We start from the raw sequence: 11718 nt of genomic DNA, 5'->3' as shown, positions 1-11718 counted from the left end.
TTTCCACAGCAGGGTCAACTGTATAATAAGAAACTAAAAGACACGCACGCTCCTTGCCAGGTTTGCACTTGCCTAGCACCCTCATAATTTTGCCAAAAGTTTAGATATGTTTGTGAGTATCAGCCAAGTATGTGTATAGAAAACCTGTCTCCCCTGGGGTTAAGTTCTGTGTCTTTTCCCAATGTTCACAGACTCTCAACATGTTAGCTTCCAGTGAACTAAGAAAGACTCCTAAGAAAGGTCCTTGGTCTTGCATAGTGTTTCCTCCCTCTGGATGCCATCTGTATGTAGCGAGGGCTTTGGCAGGCTGTATGTAATGAGCTGTTAAGACTCTTTGTAAATGCTGCTCTTAGCCCCAGGTTTTCTATTAGATGATTATCCAGCAGTGGGAAGAGCAGCCATAGCTACTTGCAGTTACTGAGTGATCACTATGAGCGAGTTGTAGTGCTGAGAATGCTACATCCCATCATGTTGTTGCCCTTTTAGAAAATAACACTGCACTCAACACCAGGGAGCACAGTGCATCTGACAGTGTATCCACTATCAAACAGAGAGCTTGGATATTGCAGGCGGCAACTCAGCGTTCACACATGTAGGGCGTGGGATGATGCTCTGCTAAGATCCCTCTGCATCATTTCTGTGTCTCCCCAGTTTGAGGGGACACCTGTGGCTTTCATTAGAGGACTGCCCCTGAGCTCTGGGGCCACTCTGCCAGCTGGAACTGAGAGCAGAATGTTTGCATCTCTCCTGCGTGCATGAATATCAAAGCCCAGCTCCCTTGCCACAGGGTGGAACTACTTGGAGGCCTCGCTTATCCCCTAGAGCTCCCCTGATTGGGCTGCTATTGCTGTCTGGGGAATATTCCCTGAAATGGCACCTTGCCCTGGCTTCCTCCCCTTCCCTGTCCTGCTTCTCTTCTCCCTCCCCCCACCCTCCTTTACTAGTATTCCCCTAGGGGCACTTCCTTAGTAAGTTACTTGCACATAAAACCTTCTTCAGGGTCTGCATCTTAGGAACCCCACCTAAGACACTTATTAAAATAAAAGTTGAACAGTTATCTCTGGGAAGGAATATACAATTACCACTAGTTGGGACAGCAGAAGAGTTAGGGAAAATGGAGACCTCTGAACTAAAATTATGATAAAAAGGCAATGCCTCAAAGCATTAAGACCCAAGTCTTTGCTTGAGGGGGCACAGATTTTGTCCTTGTGGCCTATGAACTCTGATGCATGACATCCAGGATGAGATGCCGTTCTGAGGTTTACCAGATGACCGACTGGCATTGCTCCAAGCCTTCATCCACCAAGCTAAGTGGGAGGAGGACAAGGTGTCTGCTGTAGAAAGGTGATACAGAGCAGGCTTCCTGCTAGAAGTCAGGCTTTCCATCCAGATTCTTGCTGGGAGTCTTCCAATGAAAGGTACATGTGAAAAAACACTTAGCAGTTCTTTAGCACATAACTCCAAACTTGACTCTAGGCAATAAAGATGTGAACTGTCTTAGGAGTCTTCCCACATCCACAGTTTACAGGCACCACTGTCAGCTTGCTGGAGTCATTACATGAGGTTTCTTCAGCTTATTTTATCGGCAAGTCTTTTCTTTTTAAACAGCAAGTCCAAAGTACAATAAGATTTTTTTCCTTTAAAATTTGCAAATTCATGTACATGTACTGCCATGATTTTAGGGCGGATATCAGTGCTTGAATGAATTATATAACTATTTAATAGAAATAATAAAACATTGATACAAATATAAAGACATAATCAGTATAAAAGGCTTATATTTATAAAAATACTTTTAGGTAACAGTTTTCCCCTGAGGGTTGACCACGTGTGTTGCATCCATAAATATTGCTCGGCTCCATAGCTTGCTTTCCAAAGTTCAGAGTTCATCTATAAAGGAAAGTGGTGGCGGCTCTGGTCATGTGACCTGGCCACAGTGGCTGCCTCAGGCTGACACCTGGGCTTGACAGAATGAGGAAGAGAACAGCATCAGTGGGGCCTCCGAAAAATCTGGAGAAGATTTTTTTCTTCCAAATATGGAAGATACAAAGATCAAGGATGACAGGCCAGTGATTGGGTCACATGGTTGGTGTGGCAGCTCACTGGTTTTTCTGGACCCAGTCCCAACTGTCTTCGTTCTCTTTCCGGTTCTTCTCAGCTTCGATAATTTCTTTGTACCTTCGGCGAAAGAAGCCCATCTGAAAGGCAGAAATAGGACAGGCTAAGTTAGAAATGCTGGAGAATCAGCCATTTTGCTTCTAAGGCAGCCTGGCCTCTGAGTAGGCATGATCCACACTCATGGGGCTGGAAGGCACGGGGGATGTCTCAGGGTAGATTTTTTTTTTTTCTTGAGACCGAATCTTACTCTATCACTCTGGGTAGGGTGCCACAGTGTCAATATAGTTCACAGCAAGTACAAACTCTTGGGCTTGTAGCAATCCTCTTGCCTCAGCCTCCTGAGTAGCTGGGACTACAGGTGCCCGCCAGAACACCTGGGTAGTTTTTCTATTTTTAGTAGAGATGGGGTCTTGCTCTTGCTCTTGCTCAGGCTGGTCTCAAACTCCTGAGCTTAAGTGATCCACCCACTTCAGCCTCCCAGAGTACTAGGGTTATGGGCGTGAACCACCGTACCTGGCAGGTTGGATGGTTTTTAGAAAGCACACCAGCAAGAAAAGCATTATGTGGAACCACTTTTCAAAATGCATAGACTTCCTGCTGGCTATCTTATGGGGAGTTGCCTGTTCCTTGTAACATACTTTTAGTATATTATTTTCCAAATTGTGTGCTGGAGAACCCTAGTTAATGAGAGCTGTTCAAAGGCGTTAGGGCAAATAAGTTTGGGAAATGCTGCATTCCTTCTTTCTGTCTTTCTTTCTTTTAGAGATTCATAATGTGTAGCAGAATGGTAAAGGAGCTGATAACTCTGGTGGGGAGGAAATCCGGGGCCTGACATTTTGCATGTTTATTTGGCTTTTGATAAAACTATTACTATCCTGACAGATAATAGCCATCTGCAGAATAATTTGATAAATACTATTCTAACATGGTAGGTTTTTCTAAGTGTCTGCAGGTCCATGTCCTCCCTTGTTGTCATCTAGATCTTTCTCTCCATCTGTGGAATTCATGCTGTCCGCACCACAGTACTCGGCGTGTGCTCATCTAGAACTGACGTTTTATCCTGATCCAAGATGGCAACTTCCTTTATCTTAGTTCAAAAAGACTCTCCTTCTGATATTACGTTTGGGTTTATGGCTTTTCACATATGCTAAGATGATTTTCTGGGTTTTGTTTATACTCATCACAGGTACTACCACCAAGCATTGAAGCAACCCTGTGTAGCCCAAAGCTTACCTTTTCTCCCACACTTAGGGAGAGGGGATCTCTCATCCTTTGCTCACCAGCATTAGTGGCCTCTGTTTCTGGGGTCAGACATCCCTCCCTGCACTGCTCTTAAGCATGACTGACTATGGTGTGTGTATGAATATGAATACCCCAGCTCCCTTCCTCCTTGAATGGGATAACCCTGAGGTATATGTTCTACCAGAGTTTCCCAGTGGAACTTGTTCTCAGAGGTAACCATATTGATAAACATCCTTCACTGGCTTCCTTCTCTTTCCTGCCCTCTAACATTCTTTCCTAAGATCATCTACTAAATAACTACTTGCACTTAAATCCTTGTTCCAATGCCCTTGAATATGGGAATTGAAATAGACACTTGATCTGCTATTGTACTACAAGTTCGTGGCACCACATTATCACTAGCTGGTAGCTCCCATAGTCATATTTGAAAACACTTACAACCAGAAATCTCTACAGTCTCCTGCCAACAGTGAGTACACATATAAACATGCCTACAAATCATGAAGCAAACCTAGCTCTCATGGGCACATGTAATATTTTTGTTGTCTATGTATTTGTCCTCAGACTTCTTCACTATGAACCAAGTATGCTGAGGGGCACAACAGTTACCCCAATGGGCAGGAACCGCCCCTACCTCCCAAAAAGGAAAGCAGGTGGAGATCAGGAATTGTCTTATTGCACCATCTTTCTATCCACTTCCTACCAAATAGGGGACCTACTGGCCTAGCCAAAGATGAGAACTGTCAGGAGAGCTTCGAGATAGCTCCACTCACATTGCCAAGGACATCCTAACCATTCATTTTGAGTAGAGTTAATAAGATGGTCCAGTTTCAATGACTGGGAAGGAACAGAAGCTTTCTTAGAACTGGTCAGAGTCCTATTCTCTGAGCTTCAATCCTTAAGACCAGTTCTGTAAACAGATATTGAGTTCTTGGTTTTTCAGTCTTGGCGGTTTCTTTCCAGCATAAGCCCACATGTATCAGAACCCCGTGATCTAATACTTCCACACATGTACTTTCTTCTTAAATCTCTCCCACCTTCTCCCCTTCTACAGGGGAGGCCTGAACATTCTGGATAATGAAGAAGAGTCACTGTTGTCATTCCCACAGTACAGCCAGAAAATCAGATCCAGACTTAATGGAAGTGTTTAAGAAGTAACTGCTTGAAATATCTTTCTTGAGAGATAATAATGTGGCTAGTCATGTGCATTTTCTGCATTGAGGAGAACATACTCATGAAACTATGGCTGGATGTTACAGGAAATAAGATTCTTTAGCAATAGCTTTGGCTGCTGATGGTATAATGTTTCAATAATTCCAGGCTCCACACTTTTAACTCCAGAGACATAACGCATCCCTACTGTGGCACCAATTAAGCAGAATTTTAATAGTCTGCTTCCTTACAACCTATATTTGTCTGAGGACTCTTCAAGGCAAGATTTGTGTTTTTGTTCCCCAGAAGTTTCTGTCTCACTCGGACTTGGTACAAAAATGTCCACAAACCTTCCTTTCTCAACATGTCCGTGTGACTCTAGCCATTCTCATCATGTAGTGGAGTCTATTTTCCCAGCTTTGAATCTTGGCTGAGATCTGCTTTGATAATTGGAGGACAGGGAGGGGATGCTGTCTGTCCCACACTTATGCCCCCGATTACTCTTGCACACTTCAAATAACTTCCTCTTAACCCTACCCTGCCTCTTTGCAAACAGACTGATCTAGTCTACTGGAAGGTGAGAGACCACCAGCTGAAGCCATCCCTGACCAGTGAAGCTCTAACTGCTTGCAAATACATGTGTGAGTCTAGCTGAGACCGAAGAACTGCCCAGTTGTGCTCAATCCAAATCCCTGATGCACAGAATTGTGAACTGCATAGATGGATGTTGTTTTTAAGCCACTAAATGTCAGAGTTGTTTGTTATGCAGCATAATCTGACTGGTACAGAACTTGATTTTTGTTGACTTTGGATGAATCAGAGGGGCAGCTAACAGGATTCTAGATATAAAAAGCATCCATGTGCCTTGTCTTGCTGAACCAGACTTTTCATGCTGTCAGTAAAGTGAAGGCATTGTCAGCTCTTGCAGACATCCAGGATGAACTCTTTTTCTCAGTGGAGTAGTGTCATCATTAGGCCTGAAAATCATCTCCTGCCCTACCTCCAGCTGCCAGTGCCTGTAGAGCTGCTCTCAGAAATAGTCCTGCAAACTGTTATGCCCCACCCCAATGCTGCAAGGCCTTGATTTCCTGTCCCCAACACAACCTGTGTGTAATCTCTTGGATGGGAGGTTGGAGTTGTCACTGATGTATGTCTTTCTTCTTTGGGCTCCAAAGACCAATTTTATTTTCCCCAAAGGGACTCCATTTTATTACAGAGAACACACGAAGCCCTTTGCTCCTAGGGAAAAGTACTGCTGCACTTCTTTAGGGAAACAGATGATCCTCTTGCACAGTTAGAGGTTTTCCCTACTGGTACTTCCATGTTGGTTCAAGTGTTTGTAGAGACAGCTGATGCATTTATTAAGGTTGTGTAGGTCATCAACGAAGATTCAATTTCCAACCATAACTCTTTTTTTTGAATATAATGCTACAATTCATTTCCCTTCCAATCTCAAAGCCATCTGGAGTCCCTGATCAGTTCTTTGGAGGTGCTTTTCAAAGTTTCCCAGGATAGCAACAGGATCCCTGAACATGTCCTTTTCTCATTCCAATAATCAACCACTTTGGGGGATGGGAGGGGGGCTCAGAGAGAAGCTTCTGCACACTAAGGGTACCCAGCCCTGTGGGCTCCTACCTACCCCCCCCACCCCCAGGAGAGGCTCCCTGCCATTGCTCTAGTCTTTCTCCCTCAAAAGCACACCAATAAACCCAAGAATTCAGATTAGACATGGTTTTCAAGGAGATGATGATGAGGACCATCACTCCTGGCCTCACAGTGGTACTAAGAGGCAGCCATCTTGAATAAAGACCAATTCTTAGAATATAGCAAAGAAGGGGTGGGGACAATAGTGCAGGCCGTGCACTGCATATAAGGGGGCAGGGTGTGCCATTCACATCACCAGTATCCTAAATATATAAATTTGTTACAACTATTTTCCAACAGATGGCACTATAGTGTCTTTCTGAATTTTCAGACAGATTTTTCTGAATTTTCTGATGGATGAAAGAAGCAGAGGGTCTTAGGAGGAGGTGCTATTTTACTAGTTTGTACAAAGGTGCCATATGGTCTAATAGTGACCCTGCCAAACTAATATTTTTCCTTACATGATCAAACTAATTCTATTTCAGAAAAGAAAGATCTCTCCCTTGTACTTTTCTTTTGAGCCTAGTTTTGGCAGAACCCTTTGATAGAGAGTACTGGTCTCTCTACACATAGCTGTCATATAAGTTTGTCCAGGGCCATAAGGGCCTGCTCAGGAGAGATCTGTGGGAGAGACATGGCATAAGGAGCCCAGAATCCTAATTATTACTCAAGCTCCTACTAATTACCCTTTAGGCCACAAGGAAGGTCATTTTCTGGCTCTAAGCCCTAGTGTCTTTGTCTTTGCCCAAGACATCAATGGCATTCTCAGACCTCTACCAGCCCTAAAACCTGGTGACAGCTTTTTCTATTGTCCCCAATGTAAATTCAAGTCTGTAGGTTGTAGGCTACATATCTGTGTGCTCAGGCCTTACTCTAAGGTGTAACAAGGCACTGAGTCCTTATTTGATGTCAATTTTTTTTCAAAAATATTATGAAATCTTTTGAAATTTCAATTTTCAATTTTTTTTTAACTTTTGAAAGAAATAAGTTAAAACAGTTTAATAATATCTTCAATAATTATTAAGTCTTTCATGAAACTATAAAAATACTAGAAGAGAGTGTAGGGAAAATACTTGATGAAATTGGCCTGGGAGAATATTTTATGAGGACTCCTGGGGCAATTGAAGCAACACCAAAAATCCATTATTGGGATCTGATCAAACTAAAAAGCTTTTCCACAGCCAAGAGCACAGTACATAAAGCAAACAGACGATCTTCAGAATGGGAGACGAGGGTGGTACCTGTGGCTCAAGAAGTAGGGCACCAGCCCCATATACTGGAGATGGTGGGTTCAAACAGGCCCCAGCCAAAAATTGCAATAGAATGGGAGAAGATTTTTGCAGGTTATGCTTCTGACAAAGGTTTGATAACTAGAACCTACAGAAAACTCAAACTAATCAATAAGAAAAGAACAAATAACCCCATTTCTATGTGGGCAAGAAACTTGAACAGAAACTTCTCTGATGAAGACAGGCGCATGGCCTACAAACATATGAAAAAATACTCATCATCCTTAATCATCAGAGAAATGCAAATCAAAACCACTTTGAGATATCATCTAACTCCAGTAAGATTAGCCCACATCACAAAATCCCAAAACTACAAGTGTTGGCGTGGTTGCGGAGAGAAGGGAACACTTCTACACTGCTGGTGGGAATACAAGCTAATACGACCTTTTTGGAAAGAAGTTTAGAGAACACTCAGGAACTAAAAGTAGACCTACTGTTTGATCCTGCAATTCCTTTACTAAGTATATACCCAGATGATCAAAAATTATTTTACAACAAAGACATTCGCACCAGAATGTTTACTGCAGTCCAATTCCTAATAGCCAAGACATGCAAACAGCCCAAGTGCCCATTGAGCCATGAATGGATTAACAAATTGTGGTATATGTACACCATAGAATACTATGCAGCCATAAAAAGATGGAGACTTCGCATCTGTTATGCTTACCTGGATGGAGCTGGGACATATTCTTCTTAGTAAAGTATCCCAAGAATGGATAAAAAAGTACCCAATGTACACAATGCTTCTATGAAATCAATATATAATCACCTACACATTTATATGAATGGCAAAACATAACTATAGTCCAGAAAGTAGAAGGGAAGAGAAAAGAGAGGGGAGGGGAGGGGGTATAAGGGAGGAGGGAGGATATTTGGGGGGACCTCACCTAATGTGCATGATGCAATTGTACATTTCAAAACTATTAAGAAATGAGTATAATTGTGATGGATGTGTTACTTAGTTCAATGTAAGCATTTCACATTGTATATCAACGCAGTACACTGAACCCCATAAATGCCTCAATCTACAAAGTTATGATTTAATAAAAAATAATTATGAAGTCTTTGAATTTGCAAAACACATGAAGTTATGTTCATTCATTTAACTGTTATAGTCTTTTGAATTATGGAATTTTAATAACCTTACCAGTAAAGAAAGGAGGCAAGTTTTGAAGGAGTTGAACAAGTCTTAGCTCTCTATCAGATGTCTTAGAAGCATCAGAATTGGGCTTTAGTATGTAGGTCTAGGACTCTTAACTCACATACCATAGTGACCATCTGAGAATCTCATCGGGAATGGAAAAATACCAATCCTTTTTTCCAAAAAGTCAAAACAACTCACAAGGACAAATCACCTGTAGTGATCTGCAAGATCTGGAAAGAGCATGTTGTCCTGTAAGCCCCTCCTAGTAGGCATAATATTGTTCTCTGTAGGTCTCCATAACTGCAAAACTGCAAAATAGCAAATGAAGAGCAGATCTGTCTAGCTAACGTTTTTAAGTAGTATGTCAATTAGGAACAGGGAAGTGAAAAACTTAATTCAGCAAGATTTTGCTATCCCCTTGAGTTACATTAAACTAAAGATAATGATGCTGGATCTGATCATTGATCAAGTACAGATGGTCCCTGACTTAAGGATGATTCAACTTCGGATTTTTTAACTTCATGGTGGGTTTATCAGGGCATAAAATGCATTTTCAACTTATGGTATTAGAAGTTGAGGAACATCTGTGGTCCTTTTACCTGAGAGACATGGGGATAATATATCTCACGTGCCAGAGATCATCTGTGTGGCCCTTCACCCCACCACAGTACTTCACAGCCAGTTTTACCTATTCCTCACCGCGGTGGCCTAAATTCTCCCTACTCTCAGGAAGTCAGCACACCCCAAAGTTAATCAACACACAAACCCCTCTTGCTAGTGCTCCTGGGTACCTCAGGGAAAACTCTGAGACGTGCTGGGGTGAATCCCTCCTTTTGCTGGCAGCTGAGCCCACCCTGAGGGTGCTGGGAAATGATTAATGATGAGCTGAGCTGGACCCTCAGCAGCCCCACACTCCCTTCTAATCCAACAGGATTCATGTTTTCCTGCAATTTTTCTGGGACTTCCCAGGCCTTGCTTTGCCACTCGGGAGGAAAGGGGTTATGTTCACTATTCTGCCTGTAGCAGAAGAAACATTCATAGCAATCCTAGAGGAGGAGACTTGAGTCATCTTCGCTCAGCTGGAGCAGTGTGCTTTCTGGTTTTGAGTCTTCACTGGTCCTGACGGGGCCTGCAGCCCCAAAGAGCAGCTCCCTGAACCCTCGTGATAGACTTAAACAATTTGATCATATAACTCTTTCTCAAAAAACTGCCAGAAAACTAGAGAAAGAGCAGATTTCCCCGATTAGCCCTAAGTAGGTGGGTGCCTATGAGGCCTAGGGGCTGAGGCCTGAGTCGGTTCTAGGGTATCCAGCCATGCAGCCCCAGCCTCTGCCTTCCTGGCTCATGTCAGATGAGAGGGACTGGCCAGACATATTCATGGCAGCTGGACTCAGAGTCCCCGACCTTTGGGTTGCTCCCTATTCTAAGGACCTCAGGCATGCTCCTTCTTTGGACTAACTCAGTGCCTCATGTTTACGGGTCTCTTCAGTTACTTGACTATTTACATAGCATGTCTCTGTCTCAAGATGTCGACAGTGCAACATTAGCCCAATATTTACTTCCAAACATAAACAAGCTCCCTCTGAATCTCTCCGCACATGGTTTTAATTGTGGCCGTGTGAAGGGCATGTGCATGTGTGTGTGCGTTTTTTTTTTCCTTTGGAGAAGCAAAGATGAGTTCTCACAGCCCAATTTGGAGGGAAGGTGATCACCCAGTGACCTCTAAAGGGGCTGCCAAACCTTACACATTCTCTGAGCCATTTCACAGATTTATTTTTCTAAACGTTTCTGCCTGAGGTCAGAAGTAATGCTCTCAAATAAAAACCATGAACCCATAGCCAACCCTGAGGCAGCAGGCTCTTGGAACAGCCCCAGCTGACACAGCTTGAGGCAGCCTTTTCTTGAGGGCGGCAAAGACATTCTGCAGACTGCTCTGCTGCCACTTGGGTATTCAGGTCCTAGGCCTTCTGGGAAGGGACTGGCCATAGGGCTGGCAAAGTGGCACTTTCCCTTTTCTCCAAATCATCTCGGCTTGCGAGAAAGGAGAGGAGATGGAGGGTCCTTGGCTGAAAGCAGTGGAGGAGGACTCAGAGTGTTCCCCATCACTGAGTGGCAGACAGACAGAAGGGGAGATAGGAGGAAGGCATGAGAGAGGCGGGGGGGGGGTGTGGAGCCCTAAATGAGGGAAAGAAGGTGTCTTTTTTCCAAAGGAAACAACACTCCTAGGCACTTTGCTGTCTTTTCACAGGAGCTAGGTTGGCTTAATGAGCTGAAGGCATTTCTTAAAGTCACATACAAAACTGTTATCCCTCCTGCACCTCACACAATTAAACTTCATGCTCATAAACAGGCCTGTATGATTGTCTTGAAGAGGTGCCAGGCTCAGGCATCTTCAAGCCCAGTCAGGAGCTGAAGGAAAGGAGAAGGAACTCATTTGGATTTTTCCTCCTTTAAAAGAGTTTCATATTTCAAAGTTTTCTTCCTGCATGGTGGTTTGGCAAGCTACTGTAATCCTTGCACATAAAGTTTAAATTATGGTTCCCAGTGCCTGCTAACATCTCGGTGTTGGGAAAGCTGATTAGAATCTATTTCAGAATTTGAAGAGGGGTCTGGTTAGCTTGGGGCCCTGGTTGTGGATTTTGCTTTGGAGCCAGGGCCTGCTGCCGCCAAGCATGAGAGAATGCCTGAGATGCCAGTAGATGGGCTTTTTTCTGAAAGGCCCTGGGGACCTACAGAGAGTTAGAGGCAGATGAGGAGGCAGGATACAGGCAGGGAGCCTGCGGCTCAACTCTGGCAAAGGTATTCGCTGCTTCATCAGGCCTTTCAGTTTTAGAGAAACAGTTAACAGCACCACACTGTACGTGTAGGAAAGCCTAGTGACTGGTGGAGAGCTCAACTCCTGCTCACTCCCTCACCCCTCTGTCCAGCTCTCTCTGACAGCTTTTCTCAGAGGTCAGGATTGAGGGAGGGCTATTGTTTTATCTCTGCCCCTTTGCCCAGGGGCCCAATACTGTGTACTGAAGGAAGGTGCTGGCCATGTGCCATTGTCACGCATCAGCACTGCCAGATGCTCTATGCAGCTTGCAGTACTGTGTCATGATTCGTGTTTGTGCAACACTTTTTGAGGAA

At 43.7% G+C, this 11718-nt stretch overlaps 1 protein-coding gene across 1 annotated transcript in view; it reads right to left on the bottom strand.

Moving 5' to 3' along the window:
* Positions 1-1697: 1697 nt before the first annotated feature.
* ITGA9 (integrin subunit alpha 9) overlaps positions 1698-11718 on the bottom strand; it is a 346390-nt gene continuing 336369 nt past the window's right edge. Inside the window, exon 28 of the mRNA XM_003781794.3 lies at positions 1698-2198. Coding sequence (XP_003781842.1) covers positions 2100-2198 — 99 coding nt within the window. The 3' untranslated portion in view covers positions 1698-2099. The remainder of the gene's footprint in view (positions 2199-11718) is intronic.

Source organism: Otolemur garnettii, unplaced genomic scaffold (assembly GCF_000181295.1).
Source record: "Otolemur garnettii isolate 467f Iridium unplaced genomic scaffold, OtoGar3 scaffold00002, whole genome shotgun sequence".
In the NCBI taxonomy this organism is placed as follows: domain Eukaryota; kingdom Metazoa; phylum Chordata; class Mammalia; order Primates; family Galagidae; genus Otolemur; species Otolemur garnettii.
Note: the sequence above shows the minus strand (reverse complement) of the source record. Positions and strands in the feature narration are given on the sequence as shown.